Source organism: Petaurus breviceps, unplaced genomic scaffold, assembly GCF_028583685.1.
Source record: "Petaurus breviceps papuanus isolate PSGF00001 unplaced genomic scaffold, PetGlider_PUasm1.0 118, whole genome shotgun sequence".
Classification (NCBI taxonomy): domain Eukaryota; kingdom Metazoa; phylum Chordata; class Mammalia; order Diprotodontia; family Petauridae; genus Petaurus; species Petaurus breviceps.
In genome coordinates, this window is record NW_027185616.1 from 18,561,881 (window position 1) to 18,583,677 (window position 21,797).

Consider the following 21,797-nt stretch of genomic DNA (forward strand, 5'->3'; position numbering starts at 1 on the left):
AACACAGAGACCCAATTTCTCTTTAAGGATAATTTTATCCACAATTATTCTTTTATTTTAAAAAATGGCCCGACCAACTCATCTCAAGACCATATACCTAGTGCTGAAAGGAACCTCAGAGGTCACAGAGGAAAAACCCTCTCATTTTGCAAATAAGGAAACTGATGTCCAGGGTAATGAAGGAAAATGCCCATGGTCACAGAAGTAAACATCAGAGGCAGAATTTGAATCCAACTCAAAGGTCAGCAAACTTTCCACTGTGTACCATCTTCATAGAGAAGTATTTTATTTTAAAAGCTGGATCTTTGAAATCATTTGAATACCTTATTTTTAAATGAGCCTTCTTCAAATGGGTTTTGTATTTTTCTCAATATACTTACTGCTGTTTTCACACAGAGTAAATAAAAATTAAAGGACAACAAGCTGGTAAAAGGTCAAAATAGAAGGGGCAGAAAGAAGATCAGAAGTTCATATCCCCTTGTCACTCTTGAAGATAAAAAATTTCCAGAAAGCTTAGAAGTGACTGGAGGGGGGAGCAGGGAGGGTTACCTCTCTAGTTCATAAGAAGTTGAAAAGATGTTGAGAAATCACATAGCTCAACCCTTTAAACTTATAGATAAAGAAACCAAGTCTATGGTAAACGACTCAACAAGGGTCACAAAGAATAAATTCTTTTCTGAAATAATAAGATAAAAAGAGATAAAACTAGGTACTTTTTAAAGATCTGAAATGATCTGGTTAATCTAGGAACATAAAAACGTATAGTCTATAACTTGGTTTGCCCATAAAATTATGATGTTTAGTACTCTAAGTGTATAGATAAGGCTAATTTAAGAAAATAAGTTTCCTAATTCAATATGTTTTTCATTTTGCTGCAAGTACAGTTATAAACTATTAAACTTTAAGAAACAGCATCTTTTAGGTTTTCTGGCATAGGAAAACAAAGGAAAAAAACATCATTTTGTGGGACACTTGTCCATCTTGTATTTCAGCATTCATAAAAAGCATTTCTTAAAAAAAAAAAAACTTATCCTGAAGACAACTGCAATTTATATGCCAACATCCTCTGGGTTCAAATACCTATTCTCTACTTATGGCCTTTATGACCCTGGAGAAGCCATTTTCTTTCTCTGGTTTCATTTTCCTCATCAATAAAATAAGGACATTAGACTAGATCATTTGAGGTCCTTTCCAGTTCTAAATCTTGATTTATTTAATCTTAAAATCTCTTGCAGAGGATGAAGAGGTAGAAAAATTCTGGAAAGACTTCAGCAAGACTCTCCCAATTACATCAATATACTTTAGGATAGGAGGTTAGCCTTGGCATCAGCATGACCTGGCTCAAACACCACTCCTGACATACACTGGGCTGTGTAATCCCAGGTAAATCATTTACTTTCTCCATGTTCCCCACCAACTCACTAAAATATTAAGGTTTATTGCAAATGCTATTAGATATTGGATAGAGAGCTTCTTCACTGGGAGTTCCTATAGTCTGATCCAATAAGTAAATAGACAAATTAATACTCAGTAATTTCAATGCAGTAGGAGGGCATAGGGAAGGGTGATGACAAATATGCTGGAAAAAATGGTTTAGGATTTAGAATCAAGCAATCTAATGCCTATGGATGACATAAGAAACATGTACATATTAAGAATACTTTCTTCAAGCTAGTTGGTAATCACTGGACACAGCAAACATCAAGTACCATCACACACACAAAAAATAAAATTGACTATGTCATCTTAATAAATAGAAAAGAATGGGTTTTGCCAATCCTGGGGCCATTTATAAACAGGCCACCGACCTGTTCAGGCAATGATCAAAATCTGTACCAGATTAGAGGTTAAATGATCTCTGAGATCCCTTCTAAGACATGGATCCAGTGATTCTGTGAATTTTTCGCTCCAGGCTTTCACATTTCTAGCCACTGTGTGTGTGCCTACCGAATAGCTGAAAAGATTAGCCCCACCCCGCCCCACCCCATTGGAAAGCTATGCTCTGGCCCTACACTCAATCTTGGTTGTAGGGTATCAGTTGTCAACAGGTACGTTTGGAAGTGAACATTTAGTGGAAAAAAATAAAAGTAGTAAATGCTTTATCAATGTGCAAAGAAAAATATGGGCCTAAATTCCAGTAAGGATTAGAAAAACGAGCTTCTTAATATATTCTCTTTAACATGAGTTACAACAATCCTTCACAAGAACAAGGAGAAATAAGCCATGGATGGCAATACCATTAAGTGATTCATGGCTGATTAAATGACTGTATCCAATGAGATCTGACTAATGCATTAATTTTAACTTGGAGGGAAGTCAAGGCATGCTGTATAAGACTCTATGCTTGGCATTGTTCAGTATTTTTATCAGTACCTTGCCTGTTTATCAAAGCTACAAGAAGATAAAACCAGGAAGGCTCTCTACTCTCCTGATTTGGACTCTGACTTAAAGCCAAAAGATCATATACTGACAGAAGAAATCTTAAGAGGCTATTTGGAACAGTCCCTTCATCTTTCAGATGAGAAGTGGAAACTGTGAAGATGCCCAATATCTAATGGGTAGTAAGTAACAGAGGTGAGGTTTGAACTCAGGTCCTCTGATTTTTAAGCTCATCACTTTTTGCCTCATTTATCCAGGTTTGAAATATAGGCCAAGACTAATAACGAGATCAAATTTAACAGGAATAGGTATAAATAATAAATAAATAAATAATGATCTTTTATTATTTATGAGTAAATAAATAATAATAAATAATCAATCCCTCAAAAAAGTACCTACTACATTCCCGACACTGTGTAAATTCCCTGAACTTCACTTTAAAATCAAGTCAGGGAAACCTAGTCTGAAAGAAATTTAAGTGAAAAGACCTTAAGGATTTTGGCTCTTGGAAGTTCAATTAAACCAACCATAAGGCACGGCTAGGAAAAACTCCACTCCCAGCCTGGGCTACAATTCAGAGAAATAATGTCAAGGGGAAAAAGGAAGTAACAGTTTTCCTATACTCTATTATAATCACAACCCAGAATGGATTACCTTAGGAGATAGGACCCAAGTTAAAAATCTGCTCACAATTTACTACCTGGGTGACCGTGACTCTGTGCAATATATACCATTTACTTCCCTGTATACCTATGAGGACATCCTTCATTCTCTTGAAAATCAAAGACTAGCAGAAGTCTATACAAAGTCACTTGGAGGTAGCATGGGACAGTGGAAAGAATGCTGGCTTTCATGTCGAAGGCTCAGGTTGAATCCCGCCTCTGTATTCTTTCTCCTAAGTGACCTTGGGCAAGTGATGTTATCTCTCTGAAACTCAGTTTACTCCTCTGTAAAATGAAGGGAGCCTTGGATAAGACAGCCTCTAAAAAAGCCCATTCTCCTGCCATATGCTTTTGCAGAACACTGATGGAAATTAGGTGACCAAAATCATAGAATAATCCACTGGAATTTTTTAAAGAGCTATAGATCATTTAGCCTAATTACTTAATTTCAGGGATAAGGAAACTGAGGCCTAGAAAGGTGGAATTATTTAAATAAGGTAACATAACGAATTAGCGGCAAAGCAAGTAGAAGAAAGCACACAGCATATGCCAGATAGAGACCCAGGAACACCCTGACATCTCAAAAAAAAAATAGTATTTTGTGTCTTTTTTTTTCAGTTGGTATTTCCTAAGTTGAAACTTAAGTTTTAGTTATTTACTCTGTTGAATAGAAATAATGCCCATTAGGACTAAATATTTGTTTTTTAAAAAATGCTGGATGTAAACCCTAAATAAATGGGCTGTATAAAATATGATTCAAACCCAGTATGTTTTACTTCTATGCTACGTGTAACATTAGGTGTGACCTAGCCTTTTTCCAACGAATAAGTGGTAAAGGGCAGGAGGAGTAATCTGATACACTTTTTAAACAGAAAATGTGTGATAAAGATCAAGGTAGAGATGGATTTAAACAGAATGAAGTATTGTGTTTTTAGAAGTATATTTTGAAATACAGACTTATAGTAATACTTCTGTTAATGAATAGAATGAATTCTAAAGAATTATATATTTTGGCATGAGTAACTTATCAGTGGGGGAAAATAATGAAAGATGTATAGGATTTTATTCCAGTGAATTAACCCCATTTTCATTTTCTTCTTCTCCTTTTCCAGTCACACTATCTTTCTTTCTCCTCAATCAGACCCTGGCTGAGTACCTGAGAGTGCCCATCACACCTCCTTCAGTAGTCTTTGTCACTGCCCATTGCTGAAGGAATCTAAGTTTAGTGCTAACTCCCTCCACATCCACGCTAATTTAATTAAAAGGAATCTTGCTCTGAGATTTCTTAATTCACATAATAGTGTATTCCTTAATTAAAAGGAATCCTGCTCAGAGATTTCTTAATTCACATAATAGTGTATTCCTTAATTAAAAGGAATCTTGCTCAGAGATTTCTTAACTCATATAACAAGGTAGTATAATCTTTACTGAACAAAAATCAGCCGCCACCTCCCCAAATATACACTAATGATGATCATTTAAAAAATAATTTTTTAAAAAGACTTTGCCAGGGCAAGTGGGAGGAGACGGCTACTAACTGAGTGACAGTTATTAACTGCATAAGAAAGTTGTTTTCATGTCTGTTCGTTGTAATAGATAGGAAGAATGTGTTCTAAGAGAAAACTTCCCCAAGTCCCCCTCCTTGACAGGTCTACAGCTCCCTCACTGGTCTCCTTGTCTGCAGATTCTTCTCTTTCTAACCCATCATTTATTCATCTTCCCAAATAATCTTCTCTCTCTCTCTTTCTCTCTCATACACATGTTACACACACACACATATTTATACATCTATGCATATACACAACATATGTCTAAATACTTATATAAAAACATTATAAACATACATATCATGTGTGTGCTTAAGCACTTTCACATGTTTTGCTCAAAAATAACCTCTTGGCTTCCTATTGCCTGTAGGCCCCTCAGAATGGCATTTCAAGATCCTCACTGGTTATTAACTCTAGCTTATCTTTCCACCCTTCTTTCATCCAGCCCTCCTCTCATTCTGTGTTCTAGGCTCTCCTGCAATCATGGATTTGTACAAGACTATTCTCTATTTCCTGGATTACTCTATTCAAAACCTCTCCCTTCAAGGTTCAGCTCTACTGTCACCAACTTCATGAAACCTTTCTTGTCCCCTACCAACCTTCCCCAAACTAGACCTCTCCCTTGTCCGGTTGGTGGGGGGAGGGGAGAGTGGTCTCCCCATCTCATCCAGGCTGGAAGTACAAGAGACTCACAGGCCTGAAGCCCCTGTTGACAGGCAGATAAGCTTTGGCCTGTCCCATTCCCCCACCCGCACACACACTCCTGGAGGCTCGCCATATTCCTGCCCGACTTAGTATGGGACTCCCAAAGCCACCCCCCTCAGCCTCTCCAGTAGCAGGCATGTGTCACCATGCCAGAACCTCCTAGCTTTCTCAGAGCCCTTTGTTTGCATCTCTCCTTTGCCCTTATCACATCCTATCTCGTATCATGTTCATTGGCGTCCCCGTCCTATGCCCCTATTAGACTGTAGGATCTCTAAGGACAGGGACTATGGTAGTGCTGCTTTTTGCTGAAATCTCCTATGTTATAATGCCTTCCACACAGGTGCTTAAAATGTGCACGGAGCTGAATGGCTGAATCAACATACACTTTCTAGCACCTAATACATGTGAGGGAAGAGAGAAACTACAGAATCATTATGCCAAAGTTGTCAAGCGCCCCTTCTCCAAGGAGCCATCTCAGATGAATCGGTCTATCCTCAACCAACAGAGCCTTGTCACAGCTTCTCTGGCCTGTTATGCAACAGGAATGACATTTGTGGCACAGGAATAAACTCACAATCAATGGCTATTGTGGTCGTCCAGCAGCTCAGTTTCACTTCTGCATTTAATTGCCTGCAAAAGCTGTTTATTGCCTTCTGCCCTCCTCCACCAGCAACATTATCTCCTAAATAAACATGTTGTACTAGGTTGACAAGGGAGAGGCTAATCTCAAGTAAGGAGAAATAAATATGTGAGAGCCTAGTAGGAAAGCCAAACACCTTTTTTTTATGTTTTGCTACATCCCCTTTCCTTTGGTATCACCTCATTCCACCAAATACTTAGGCACAAATCCCAAGTAAGGCAATTAGCAATACCATACACCATAAAAGTACCATGGCTACATTTCTGCTTACAAGATTTTATTTAGCCATTCTTCAGAAAGCCAACCACTGTCCTGGGTCATCTTAATTCTCATTTTAAAGGTGACAGCTACATTGTCTACAGACCCATCAACAACGTATGATCAGAGAACTGAGACCTAGAGCTGGAAGGGGCCTTAGAGGGCATCTCTTCCAACAGACTCTCGTTTTACAAAGGAGGAAAGCAAGGTTCGGAGAGTAAAATGAACTACCCGTGGTCATTAAGTAATAAACTGGCAGAGGTGGGATTCAAACCCACCTTCTGACTCCAAATCCACTGTAACATGCTACCTCCAAGTGACTTCATCTAATCTTTCTGATGCATACTAAAATGACAGGTTTTCCCATGGGTACACAATGAAATGAAGCCATTGGTTGTCACAGGGCACATCCTGAGAGAGCCAGAAATGGGAATTGTTCACAGAAGCACGGACGAGGCTCCTCCCATTTCTGTAAACCTGGTGGGGAGGATCCTGGGAGGAAAAAAAAGAGAAAGCTCAACTCCTGGATCAAATGACTATCGCAGGTAATTAACTCACTGCGGTGCTCAAGCAGAGAGAGATCGACAACACTAAGGATGTGGTACTGTCCAGAGGAAGGTATCTCCTTTTCAGAGGGGCACCTGGTTGGTTATTTAACCTCCAAGGGAATGCAAAAAAGGCCCTTTACACACCTCTCTCAGGTTCAGTTAGAGTAAGGTCAATCCACAATAAAAGCAAGGACATTAGCAAAGGTGCCACACCATAAAAGTCACTTGAGGGATTTGGGGAATTTGGGAGGGGAAAGATTTCTGAGATTCCAGGCTCAGCTACAATTTAACATAAACACACACTCACTCACACACACGCACAATCACGTATTTCTTTCATTCATTATCTTGTGAATCTTTATACCCATAATCCCATTCTCTATTTTCTTCTCCCTTTAAAAACCTTAAACAATAAAAACATTTTCTGACTTAGTCTGTCATTCCCAGAACTAACTAAAACAAAACATACACCAAATTAGTGGGGGAAATTCTCCTTAGAATTTTCATGTAACAGTTCTTAACAAGAATTCAAATATCCTCCTTCTTCTTCTTCTCCCTCTCCCCCTTCCCCTCCTTAAAACTATGAAGTTTCACTAGTGAAAACTTCACTAGTGGGGGGGAAAAACCTATAGTACCCTGAACATAGCAAACACTGTGGGAAGAAAAGAACATAATAAGAAGGAAAAAATGCTGAATGGATGAATTAATACAGAAATTTTAGCAAAAGAACTAAACCATACAAATTTATTTCATAATTTTATTCCCTTTTTTGGGGGGAAGGGTGCCAATTCCTCAATGCTTCTAGCTGTTTTTTAACTATGCTTTTCATTTTTAAAAAAAATCTTTAAAGAAGCAGCATTTTTAGCACACAGGCAAAGTAATGTTTTAATAGGCTCAGATGATTAAATGGCCCTTCAGAAGGCAGGTATAACTAACATAGGGAAATGGCATTTGGGGCAAGGGAGGCAGAGCGTCTGAAAACAATGTCATATCAACTCCTATACCTTTCAATCATCATCAAATAAATGAAAATAAAATGGAAGCGTTTTTAAAGTGGGGAGAAATCGGGTCAAAGATAACCCAAAGTCCCCAAAGCAAAGCTTTAGAAATATCTCAAAACTTCAAGATCAACCTAGTTCAGGTTATCTGCACGTGATATACCTGAAAGGAAGATCACTGTATGTATATTTTCTACGTAGAAAGCTCTCACTGATCTCTGGAGTGATACAATATGCCTAGAATGTGGTCACAATAGAAATTAGAGTATGGAAAAATCAGCCACCACTCCATACACAAATCCTTCCAACACAGTGAAATTCAAGCACTTTGCTCCAAATTTTTAAAGATAACTAAAGTGGGTCCAGTGCAACAGTTCTCAATGTGTGATCCAGGGATTCCTGGGGTACCCTGAGTCCTTTTCAGGGGGTCCAAAAGGTCCAATCTAGTTTCTAATATGCTGAATACTGATATGCTAGTCATATAAACAAGATCTCTTTGGGGGGTCCTCAATGGTTTTTCAGAGTATAAAAGTCTGGATACCAAACAGCTTGAGAACTGGTTGTATATAGAAAAAAAAGCCCATCTTGGAGTTTGGAAGAACTGAGTTCTGACACTTACTGGCTACAAAGCATCCCAGACAATTCCCTAAGCAACAGATGAATTCTAAAACTGTACTGGTGATAGTTTCTACACCTGGTAGAGAGCTTTCTTTCCACAATGATGAAACTACATATACAGATGAATCAAATGGTCCCCATCCCCCAAAGAAAGAAAATAATGCCCAGCCTTGTTTTTAAAAATAAGAAGTTACGGAAGGTGTCAAAGATTTATTTACTTGAATGGAATTTGCCCCCCCCCCAAGTAAAATGACCTTGTCCTTGTCATTTAAGCCAGTTGTCCTTGAAAGCCCCTTGATCATATGAAAATAGAAGTGAGGATGATCTACTTATAGATTACTTCTTGCTGAAAGATTTTACCAATTAAATAGTTAGGCAAAACAACAGACAGAGACAGAGAGAGACAGAGTGTCTGTGTGTGGAAGGGGGCAAGAAGGGAGGAGTGTACCATATGCTCATTTTCACCCTCTGGGTGATACAGTACCTGCCACTGGTTTCCTGATTGGCCAGGCATGTAAGTTGCTGGTAGGCTCCGGAGGCTGTTTTTCACTGGGGATCCCCCAAGTGCGCTCCCCATTTCCCCAGAAGGGGAATCAGCGGCCAAAGCCATTGAATACTGGGGGTAGTTGTACAGATTGTTGTAGTATGGGAAGAGAGAAGGCTGGTAAAAGCTGCCATAATATGTGGAATCTGAGACCAGGTCAGATGTGTTCTCCAGGTGCCCTCTGCTGGTGACCGCAGGGATGTCTTGAATGACCATCCGTCCCTCTATGGAAAAAAGAAATAAAACAAACGTTAGTTTTTTAAATGTCTAGGTTCATCAGGAATTTCCCCCTAAACTCTCAGTATGCAATTTCCTCATTTTTTTCAGTCTCTAGCTCTTCTCTGCTGATAATCATACAGAAATTAAGTATACATAAGGACGTGAGTTGAAAGACAGCAACCCAATGACTACTTTAATTGATAAAATAAAAAAAGTACTCAAAAGCATTCTCAGTTTCATACAGCCTGACAGATCCGACTTAGACCCCAAAGGAGTTCAGTTAAACCTGGGCAAAATGCTTAAGACGTAATTATTTTTAAAGAAAATGTAAGTATTATGTACAATACTTTTAGGATGAAGTTGAAGCATTAAAAAAAAAAAAACCAAGAAGACACAGAAGGATACTGCCATTCTAAAATAGTTGCAAATCAGTATTATGAACTTTTAAAATCAAGATAAATATTTAAAGTCAACAGTGTATACTTAACTTCCTGTCAGCTGATACTGTATCCTTCAGAAGCCTGGACATTGGCCTAAAGTTCTACAAAAGCAGGACAGCCATCATCAAATGAAGAAACTAAAAGGCGCCACAAATAGGCCAGTCTGTCAACTTTCTTGGTCTTGTAGTTTTCAAGGACATATATAAGCAGCCAATAGTTTTTTTTAAATCCTCTCTGAATTTGGATTCATCAACCCCACATAAAGCCCCTGGAAACATCTCGCAAAAACCTTCTAAATTTTACTTTCCTTTTCTTTTTTTCTCTTACTCCAGTTAATGGGGCAAGAAATTACCATTTCTTTATCTGCTTCCTCCTGCCCCCAGGTCCTCTCAGTGTAGAGAGCCTTACATTTCATTTTCTCCTCTTGTGGGCATACGAGGAGGACTCCCCCAGAGGATTTCTTTCCTCTTCTGAAACTAACTGCATACACGCCTTTTCCAGCTGCTCATTTTTCATTCTTATAGGGAACACACTAGATTAAACCTGCACTGTCCTTTGAAGAGCTGTAATCGTCCATTTAAATACTAACCAAACTATCAGGTAAAGAATAATATGAGAATGTGAGTCAAAGAATTGTACTCTCAGTTCACATTTCTCCTGTTTTACTCTACCAATAGTCACATTTACTTCAGTTCTGACTCAGTTTACCAATGAAAAGAATAGCAGTGACTTTTAAAAATTTTTTTTGTTTTGCTTTATAATTTGTTAATTTACTTTTAGTTTACAAATTCAGTTCTACAATCCCTTGAGTTTCAAATTTTCTTCCCCCACCCATGGCAGCATGCAATCAAATATAGGATCTACAAATACTTTCGCATTAAACATTAGTCATGTTGTACAGGATTATAACCAATGGGGTGAACAATGAGAAAGAAGGGACAAAACAAAACAAGAAAAAGAGAGAAAGCAAGTAGTTTGCTTCAATCTGTATTCAGACTCTGTAGTTCTTTCTCTGGATGTGGATATCTCTTTCCATCATGAGTCTTCTGGAGTTATCTTATAATAACCTTGCATTGCTGAGAGGAGCCCAGTCTATCACAGTTGGTCATCACACATATGGTTGTGTCTGTGATTGTGTACAAATTTCTCCCAGTTCTGCTTTTCTCACTCAACATCAGTTTATATAAAAGTCTCTGCAGGTTATTATCAACTCCGTCTGCTCCTCATTTCTTTATAGCATAATAGCATTGCATTACATTCATATACCACAACTTGTTCAGCCATTCCCCAATTGATAGGGAATCCCCTTGATTTCGAATTCTTTGCCACCACAAAAAGAGCTGCTATGAATATTTTTGTACCTACGGGTCTTTCTCCCACTTCTATGATCTCTTTGGGACACAACCCTAGAAGTGGTATTGCTGGGTCAAGAGGGTATGTGCATTTTTGTAGCCCTTTGGGCAGTTCCAAATTGTTCTCCAGAATGGTTGAATCAGTTCACAACTCCACCAACAATGCATTAGTCTTCCAATTTTTCCACATACTCTTGAGCATTTATCATTTTCCTGTTTTGTCATCTTAAAATCTGACTGGTGAGATGTGGTACCTCAGAGTTGTTTTGATCTGCATTTCTCTAATCAATAGTGATTTGGAGCATTTTTTCATTTGCTTATAGATATCTTTAATTTCTTCCTCTGAAAACTGTTCATATCCTTTGACCATTTACCAATTGGGCGATGACTTGTATTCTTATAGATCTGACCCAATTCTCTGTATATTTTAGAAATGAGACCTTTATCAGAGACATTGGTTGTAAAAATTCTTTCCCAATTTTCCACTTCCCTCTTAATCTTGGTTACATTGGCTTTATCTGTACAGAAACTTTTCGATTTCATGTAATCAAAATTATCCATTTGCACTTCATAACGCTCTCTAACTCTTGCTTGGTCATAAAATCTTCCCTTATCCATAAATCTGACAGGTAAACTATTCCGTGCTCTCCCAGGTTGCTTACAGTATCAGCCTTTATACCTAGATAGTGCACCCATTTAGACTTGATTTTGGTATACAGTGTAAGATATTGGTCTATGCCCAGTTTCTGACATACTATATTCCAGTTTTCCCAGCACTGTTTGTCAAATAGTGAGTTCTTAACCCAAAAACTGGGGTCTTTGGGTTTATCAAACAATAGATTATTATAGTCACTGACTGCTGTGTCTCATATACCTAATCTATTTCACTGATCCACTACTCTGTTCCTCAACCAGTACCAAGCAGTTTTGATGACTGCTGCTTTATAATACAGATTAAAATCTGGCATAACTTAGCCACCTTCCCTAGCATTTCTTTTCATTAATTCCTGTGATATCCTGGACCTTTTTTTCTTCCAAATGCATTATTACTATTTTTTCTAGCTCTAATAAAATAATTTTTGGTAGATTGATTGGTATGGCACTAAATATGTCATTTAATTTAGGCAAAATTGCCATTTTTATTATATTAGCTCGACCCAGACACGAGCAACCAATGTTTTCCAATTAGCTAGATCTGACTGTATTTGTGTGAAAAGTGTTTTGTAGTTGTGTTCACATAGGTCCTGGGTTTGTTTTGGCAGGTAGATTCCCAAATGTTTTATAATGTCTACAGTAACTTTAAATGGGATTTCTCTATCTCTTGCTGTTGGATTTCATTAGGAATATATAGGATTGCCAAGGATTTATGTGGGTTTATTTTATATCCTGAAATTTTTCCAAATTGATTTATTATCTCAAGTAATGTTTTACTTGATTCTCCGGGATTGTCGAAGTATACCATCATATCTGCAAAGAATGATAGCTTAGTCTCTTCTTCACCTAATTTGATTCCTTCCATTTCTTTTTCTTCTCTTATTGCTGCTGCTAAAATTTCTAGTATCAAGTTGACTAAGAGGGGTGACAGTGGACATCCTTGTTTCACCCCTGTTCTTACTGGAAATACTTCTAGCTTATCCCCATTACACATAATACTTACTGATGGTTTTAGATAGATGCTACTTATTATTTTAAGGAAAACTCTATTTATTCCTATATTTTCTAGTGTTTTTAATAGGAATGGGTGTTGTATTTTGTCAAAAGCCTTTTCTGCGTCTATTGAGATAATCATGTGATTTCTGCTAGTTTTTTTTGTTGATATGATCAATTATACTGATAGTTTTCCTAATATTGAACCATCCTTGCATTCCTGGAATAAATCCTACCTGATTAAAGTGTGTTATAGTTTCTGTAGTCTTTTTGCTAATATTTTATTTAAAATTTTTGCATCTATATTCATCAGGGAAATGGGTCTATAATTTTCTTTCTCTAGAAGTAACTCTTAAGGACAAAGAAGCAGCATCTACAAATTTCTCAGCAAGCAATAAACAAAAGGCTACATAAACTGAAAGAAATTATTTGTTTGGCAGCATCTGAGTAAATACCACCATCAGTTTTCCATTATCTATTTTCTACATTTCCTATTCCCCACTCCCCCAAAAAAACTGCTTAATATATTAATTAAGTAAAATAAGAGTTGACATATACAACCATGTTTATGGTTTGCAAAGAGAGCTTTACACATATCATATGATTTGATCCTTAAAACATTCCTGAGTGGTACATACTATTATTGCCATTTTACAGATAAGGAGACTAAAGTTCAGAAATTCTGTCCTGCCCATTGTCATACAGCTATAAAGTGTCAGAGATGGGAACTGAATTCCAGGTTCCTGCTATCTCTACGTCCAGGGATCTTTTCTCTGTACAAGCACTGTTAGCAATCAAGCCCTACCTTGCTCAATGATTTAAATAAACAATAAAATGATTCTTAACAAAATCGGAAATCCAACTTGTCTTATACCTCTGGGGGGTATGAACAAATCTGAAACATACGGTACTTTAAAATTTAAAAAAACTAGCTGTAAGACTCCTAGACCTTATGTAAAGGTGGCTGCTTCATGTTATATCTTTATCCCGAAGAATCAAGTGGAAATGTGACCACACAAGCTCTGAATCCATCCTGTCAGCAAGTCTAAATGTTACCAAGGCCATGCCTGATATTTTTCAATTGTAACTCTCCTGAGATTAACAAATAGTATCAACCAAATTTTGAGTTCTACTATGTAAATAACTAGAGTTACTTTGGTATCTAAATCATTCCATTGTTTTAATCACATATTTTCTATACTGTGTGTGTGTGTGTGTGTATATGAGAAACTTTTCATATATTCAGTCTAATTCATTCTCTTATCTTCTGCCCTCAAATCCCTCTGCATAAAACGTGTAATCGAGTTCAAATTATTCTCACTAATGGAGGTAAAGCCCAGTTGTAAATGATCCAAAAGAGCAGGAAACACCTATAAACATACATACATATATAGGTATTTTTTATTGTTTAGTCATTTTTCAATCATGCCTCCATTTGAGGTTTTCTTGGCGAAGATGGTTTATTTACCATGTCCTTCTCCAAATCATTTTACAGATGAGAACACTGAGGCAAACAGGGTAAGAGACTTGGCCAGAGTCACATAGCTAGTGTCTGAGGTCACATTTGAGTTCTAGAAGATGAGTCTTGATGACTCCAGGTCCAGCCCTCTATGCAACTATGGTGCCACCTAGCTGCCCAATACATGTATGTAGAATATACATGTATCTATGTGCATATGTATGTGTAAAACCTTGAAATGTTTTATTGCATAGTGATTTCCTTTTGTTCATTCACTGGAAATGCATTCACTCAGGGCCTGCTCTGTGTAATAAGTTCTACCTAGGTGTTATGAAATATAGTATACGATATGCTCCCTGACTTTCTGACTTCCAGTGGTTCATAATTTAGTTGTGGGAAATGAGACATGCATACAGAAAACCATCAGAGATGGCAAAATATAGGAGCCATGAATAATCAGGGGAAAATGACCACAGGACCTCAGAGAGTAATTATGGTGGCCATGAAGGCTCCATGGGGGAAATAATATGGATTATATTAAAAATAAATATTTGTCTATTAAATGGCATTGCATATGCATAAGACTTTTAGTAGGCAAAAACGGGAAGAAGTTTTGCAGGCATGGGGAAAAAGTTCATTCATACCTCAGCTCAGAAATAAGTTTAGCAGTCCATGGGAACATAAATGCATTTTAAGAAAACCTTAATGAAATGCACTGTAGGATAAACTATCTTCATTATACAGGTAATTGGGTTTTTCTCAACTTAGTCAACTTTATTTAACAATGCATATCACCAAATCTGACCATTCAAAGGGAGAAAAATATTAGTTTTAACCAAAATACACCTCATATATGTAGTTTTCCTTGCTTATAAAATGCAATTTTCTCTGCTTAGAAAGTTTCTTCTTTCAAGAGTATTTACAAGAAGTTAGGTCCATCGTCACTGTAGCAAAATCAATAAATATGGAATAAAATATGAAAATAAAAAAGGCATGCTCAGGTGGTAATGAAGAGAAAATGTAGCTGAAAATGAGGAAGAATAAAAAAGCCATCAAATTGTGGAAGTCTTTGAATGCCAGGTGGTCAGGGTGAGTCACTGATAGATTCTAAGCATGGGAATGACATGGTTCAGGGGTGTTGTAGAAGAGTTAATCTGAGGGCATTGGGGTAGGAAGGAAATACTAGATTCTAGAAGACTAGGTAGGTAAAATGCATTGAAACAGGCCAGGCATGCGATTAAAAACAAACAAAAAAACCCTGTAGACTGAAGTGGTGACAACAGGAAGGGAAAGGAGGAGACAGATGTCAGCCACCATGAAGTATCTGCGTATTTCAGGTTCTAAGAATTCACTTTAAAGGAAAATCACTGCATTAATGCCTTGAGGAAAAGCAGTGAAGTTGTGGAGCTTCCCTCCCCTCATCCTTCTCAACCTTTGCTAAAAAAATTGTTCAGACTCTCCATGATCCAATTTTGGGGTTCTCTAGGCAAAGAGAATCTGGAGTGGCTTGTCATTTCCTTCTCCAGCTCATTTTACAGAGAAAGAAACAGAGTTAAGTGACTTGCCCACGGTCATAAGTGTCTGAGGATAAATTTGAACTCATGGAGTTTGGGTCTCCCTGATTCTAAGGGCAGAGCTCTGTCCACTAGACGACTTAGCTGCCCCTTCTCAACCCTATAGTGCAACTGTTCCCTGAAACCAGCTGTATGCCAGGAATACTTGATTCGTTTAAAATGATGCAAAAGAAGCAGTCCACACAGAAATGCCTTCTCTTGGTTTATGACATTATGACCACAGCTCATTTAATCAGAGAAGGTGCTATTCAGAAGACAGGATTGTCTGCAAATTTAAAAATTAAGCATAAGAGTACAGTTAGAGCAAAGTGAATAATCCAACCTTCCAAATACAGAGCAGGGGGTTAAAAAGCACAAATACACTTTTTCCATATATAAATAGTCACTTTTTTTTAAAAAAAAGAATGTTCTTATTTACAAAAGTCTATTTCCATTACAGAAGTCAACATGTAGTTCTAAAAACCTCATATCTAACTCTACCAATTTTTATCATCTTTTGCTTTACCTTCTAATCACAAAATTACAGACCTATCAACCGCGACCTGGCACATTAAAGGAAACATACTTTAATAGTCTTGAAACGACACGATACAATCTTAATGTATCAGTCTAAAAAGGCATATTGAAGGGAACTACCTTAAATTACTTTAAACCACCTAGAAAATCTTTAGACTGAATTCCACTTCATGATATTCTAGTATCCAAGTTAACAATAAACCTCCGCATTTAAGGGGAAAAAAAAAAAAGAGTATCCATCTTGGTCCTTAGAAAATACAATGGTTTTCCAAGATCGATCATCATTTTCTTTTTTTTTACACTTAAATAAAAAATTAGAAAAGAAAAAAGTTGTCATGTACATAACAGACCAGAAGAGAAGATTCAATATAAAACAAATTTCCTTTTCAAGAAAACCTATATAGGGGCAGCTAAGTGGCCCTGGAGTCAGCAGGACCGGAGTTCAAATTCAGCCTCAGACACTTGACACAATTACTAGCCGTGTGACTTTGGGCAAGTCACTTAACCCCAACTGCCCTCCAAAAAAAAAAAAAGAAAAGAAAACCTATATTAAAACCCTACATTGTTTTCAAAGCTATCAGAGCTTTTCTTTTCTTCCTAGTTGGTTTTCTTTTGTTGTCTGCTATACACTTTTTCTTTATTTTTTTTCCCCTCCCTTCCCTCTCCCACTCCAAAGAAGGCTACTATTAAGCATAGATAGATAGATGGATGGATGGATGGATGGATGGATGGATGGATGGATGGATGGATGGATGGATAGATAGACAGACAGACAGATGGATATCTTACACACACACTCATACACATATGAGACCGGACTAATGCTTATTCCCTCCTATCATCATAAGTCTAAGTCTTTCCATGGTTTTTTTTTCTAAATCAACCAGCTGATCATTTCCTATACCACAGAAATATTCCTTTCTGGATTCAAAGACCATTTTTTTTCTTACATGGGATCTTTCAGGTTAATTTGAGTATTTGCAATATTCAGAATGACTTGGTTTCTCAAAGTTGTTCTTAAACAATACTGCTGTTACTATATATGATGCTCTCTCGGTTCTGCTCATTGCATTCTTCATTATTTCATGGAGGTCTCTCTGTGCTTTTCTAAAATCACTGAGCTCATCATTTCTCATCACTTATATCACTTTCAGAATTATTGCTCAAAAGGAATTTTAGGGCTTGCATTTGGGGAAATAATGTCCAATGCATTAAATATCCTTATTGCGGTTACCAAACCAATTTGCATAAAAGCAAGGAGTAAAACAACGGGCAGCAATAAGCCAAAACTAGAAAAACATGAGGCAGTGGGGGGGATGTTATAGAAAGCCTTTTATTCTCTCTCCTTCCTCAGAATTATGTGCCAGGCAGCAGCAATTACAGACTTTAATATCTGATAACCTAACACGAGCACTCAAAAATTTGCTCAGTAAACTTTTGAGGTTTTTCATAGCACTCACAGTACCTGCTACTTTTTTCTCTGTACTAATATATACGGGGTGAAAAATGATTCACTCACTCATGAAAGATCAATATCCACACATGAGAAATACCGTTATTGATCTTTCAGTGTTGTACGCTGGTCTTCAGGTCTATGGCATATTAATAGCAGTTAACCAGTAATTCATTTTAAGGTATGTGGTTGGTTGGTTGTTTTGAGGTGTTTTTTTCCTCCCTACAGAAAAGATTCGAGGAGTAGCCACACCTTGGGAGTCATCAAATCTGCCCATTAAAACCAGACCTCTAGCATCAAAGGACACAACTAAGCAATCTCCCAAAAGGTGTACATAAAAATAAGGTTATTTTACAAGAGAAATGCCCAATGCGGGGTGCCCCGTGTCCCTCACTCTCTCTTTCACTCCCCCTTAGCTGCCCAACGGTAAATAAGAGTCAGGGGAAAACTAATTGCTGAACTTACAGTGGCAGCAAAATACTAGAAACATGGGAGGTGCCCATTAACTGGCCTATACTGTCTGCGGTGCATGAACATAATGGAACAATACTCTATGTTCCATTGAAAATAACATGGAGAGTTCGAGAAGCATAGGAATATTTACACAAATTTATAGAGAATAAAGTAAAAATTAGGAAAATAATATACCTGGTGACTGCAACAATATAAACAAAAAGAAACCCCTGAAATGCTATACTGGTCCCAAAGGTGAGTTGAGAAAATGTACCTCCATCTCTTCTTCACAGAGGTTGGGGGCTACGGGTATGGAATATGGTCTATGCTCTCAGACATGCCTGAGGTGTTCATTGGTCTTGCTGAATTTTTTCCCCTTTTATGTCCAAATCTTTGTTAGAAGGAATAGCTCGCTAGTTAGGAAAGCGGGGAAGATAGATTTAGAAATGAAGGTGGTATAAAACAAAAGCTATCAATAAAGCAAGAAAGTTAACAGCTGAGTCCTAGATCTCCAAGGCCCTCTTATCAACTCACATTAATTGATTAAACACACACTATGTTCTCAACAACGTGGTGTTGCTATGGAGGATCCGGGGCAAAAGCAGAGCTTACTCTTTCAATCAGTCATAATAAATGTCATAAAAAAATTCATAAGCATTTATTCCGTGCCTACTATGTGCCAGACACTGTGCTAAGCTCTCATGATAAAAAGAAAGATAGAAGACAGTCCCTGACTTAGAGAAGCTCACAACCTTATGGGGGAAACAACAGACATACAAACAAGTATAAGGAGAGATGGGAGATAAGCAGATAGCCAGCAGAGGGAAGGGCAGGGAGATTAGGACAGACTTCTGCAGGAGGAGAGGTTTTAACTGGGACTTAATGGAAGTTAGTAGGCAGAGATGAGGAGGGAGGGCACTCCAAGCATGAGAAAATGTCTAAAGCCAAGAAATGTTGGGGCTTGTTCATGGAAGCTGATGGGGGGAGGGAGAGAAGAGATACGGTGCAAGGTGTCTTGGCATGCCACATGGCAGTAAATGTCTCACTGTGATGAAAAGGCTCTCCTTTATACCACTGTCTACTGCTAAGTGGGTTTCTGGTTCTGCCTAATTCTATCTGGGTATTATGTGGCCCCAAATTGGAGGAACCCAACGCCACAAATACATAGAATCTAGATAATTCCAAAGGACATTTTCAGAATCCCTCCATTAACACACACACCTATCTGGTGATCTGTGATTGCCTCCACTAAAGCAGACTCACTGGAAGTCAGTTTGGTGACAAAAGCTCTCTCCAGACTTCGCTATTTGATTTGTCAGGTGCCAGATGTACAAAATATACCCATTTGTAAAATGAAGTCACAAGACCATGGATTTAGAGCTGGAATTCTAGGGACTCTAGAGCTCCTCTAATTATAGGAGTGTAGATTTAGAACTGGACAGAACCTCAGAGGTCAATTAGTCCCATATCTCCTTTCACAGACGGGGAAACTAAGACCCAGAGAGGGATAAGTGACCTGCCCACAGCCACACAGGCATGGAGTATCAGAGGCTATATCTGAACCAAGTTCTCTCTCTTGCTCACTCTTCCACATCCACTTCTGGACAAGTTCTTGAAGCCTACTCAGCCTGCCCGGTGGTCTGGGTCCTAGGAGAGCCTGTGCACAGCCTCTGAGAAGCCAGTATTCCCCTGGTCCACACCTCTGTGAGTCATCCCAGGACTTTTACTGGCAGTCTTACTTGGCCAAATAAAACAGAAGGAAATCCTGTTGCATGAAGTGACATCCTGAAACCTCTCCAACACACATACAATTCCCAGATATTAAAGCAATCCTAGAAGGCAGAAACAAAAGATGGAGGCGTTCAGGAGCCTGACAAATGAGCGTGCGCTTTACCTTCTGTTCCGCGTCATTAACTGATAACTGTAATTTTGTACATGGGGGACTGGACAATAGAGCAGAGGGCTCATCGCATCCATCACCACTGTCAGAAGACGATTCAGAGAGCACATCTTGCCGCCGTCGCTCAGTTGTCCCATCTTTATGTACTAATGAAGACACGTTATCAGCTAGTTTGTTTTTCTCCTTCCCTAAAAGTGGAATTGGGACACAGCTATGTGGCACAATGGACAGAGTGAAGAAGACTCATCTTCCTGGGCTCAAATCCAGCCTCAGTACTTATTAGATGTGGGACCCTGGGCAAGTCACTTAACCCTGTCTGCCTCAGCTTCCTCATCTGTAAAATGAGCTGGAGAAGGAAATGGCAAACCACTCCAGTACTTTTGTCAAGAAAGCCTCAAAAAGGATCATAAAGAGTTGGACATGACCGAAAAACAGCTGAAGAGCTGGCATTCTTCTCTTTTTTCTTTTGGAGGTAAAGGCAATTAGTTTATCCTTACTCCTTTCTCTATTCCCTTATGTTTTCTAAAATGGTTTGGCCAGGGCTTTGCAGACGTGATCACCAAAGAGTCTCTAAAGAAAAGGGGCCTAGACTGGGTTAAAAAAGTTAAAGCTTGGGGCGGCCAGGTAGCACAGCGAGTTAGAGCACCGGCTCCAATGTCAGGATGACCTGGAGATCGAATCCCGGGCTCGGACACTCAGCACCACACCCAGAAATAACTGGCCGTGTAACCTTGAGCAAGTTACTTAACCCTGATTGCTTAATAAAAAAAGAAAAAGTTAAAGCTTCATCTAGTTAAAGCAAGCCAAGCTACGAAGTTTGGGGGGACACATGAAAGAACAGATACTGGTAGGAACAAAATGAAAGACCTTCAAAGGGAAGGCACACTGATTTGACAAAAAACAGCACTGGCAGGGCAACTGAAAGACTCTGTTAGGACAACAAAGGAGTGAAGAAAAAATTGAAATATTGTATATTAAACAGGTAAAAGTAAGAGGTTAGAGGCAAGGAAGACACTGACTAAAAGGTTGCATGAGTTAAGGCAGAAATTGGTGACGTTAGAAATTATCACTGAAACAAGGAAGGAAGTGGCTAATAAATAAACACATCATAAATACTGGGGCAGCTAGGCCTGAAGTCAGGAAGATTCCTCTTCCTGATTTCAAGTCTGGCCTCAGACACATACTAGCTGTGTGACCCTGGGCAAGTCACTTAGCCCCGTTTGCCTCAGTTTCTTCATCTGTAAAATGAGCTGGAGAGGGAAATGACAAAACATTCCAGTATCACTGCTGAGAAAGGGTCAACAAAGATTAACACGCGACTGATGAACAGCTCAAAAACAACACCACTGTGCAAGGAATATTTGATGACAGAATATTTCTGGAATGGTTCACACTGGCCCTCTTTGAGAGAACATAGCTAATTAGATGAGCACATATGGATTCTGGGAGAAAACTGTAAAGGGACTTGAAATCAGCACTAAAGAGTGACCCCCAAAGAAATGGTGGCTGTTCCTTCTCGTGACACAGACACTGCTTCTTTTCTTCCATTTCTTTCTCCTCGGACAGCCAAGTACCGCACACCCGAGTTCAAACCCTGCTTCAATCACTTAATATGTATGTCTGATCTTGGGACAAATCTCTGAACTCTTCAGTCTCAGTTAACTCACCTTTAAAATAAAGATAATAATAAATAGCAACGAGCTCACAGTGGTGTTGCAATAGTTAAATGAGACAGTCTATGAAGTGATTTGCAAATCTTAACGGTGTTATATAAATTCTAGCTATCTTCCAGGGCTGTTGTAAGGATCAAATGAGATAATGATTGTAAAGCATTTAGTGTGGTGCCTGGAACAGTAAGTGCAATATAAATGCTACCTGGTATTAT

At 38.4% G+C, this 21,797-nt stretch overlaps 1 protein-coding gene across 2 annotated transcripts in view; it reads right to left on the reverse strand.

The window, feature by feature from the left end:
- DMRT1 (doublesex and mab-3 related transcription factor 1) overlaps nt 1-21,797 on the reverse strand; it is a 147,789-nt gene that overhangs the window by 70,276 nt on the left and 55,716 nt on the right. Inside the window, exon 3 of one of the 2 annotated variants that reach the window (XM_069088200.1) lies at nt 8,840-9,123. In XM_069088200.1, coding sequence (XP_068944301.1) covers nt 8,840-9,123 — 284 coding nt within the window. The remainder of the gene's footprint in view (nt 1-8,839; nt 9,124-21,797) is intronic. The other variant, XM_069088197.1, reaches the window with a different exon arrangement.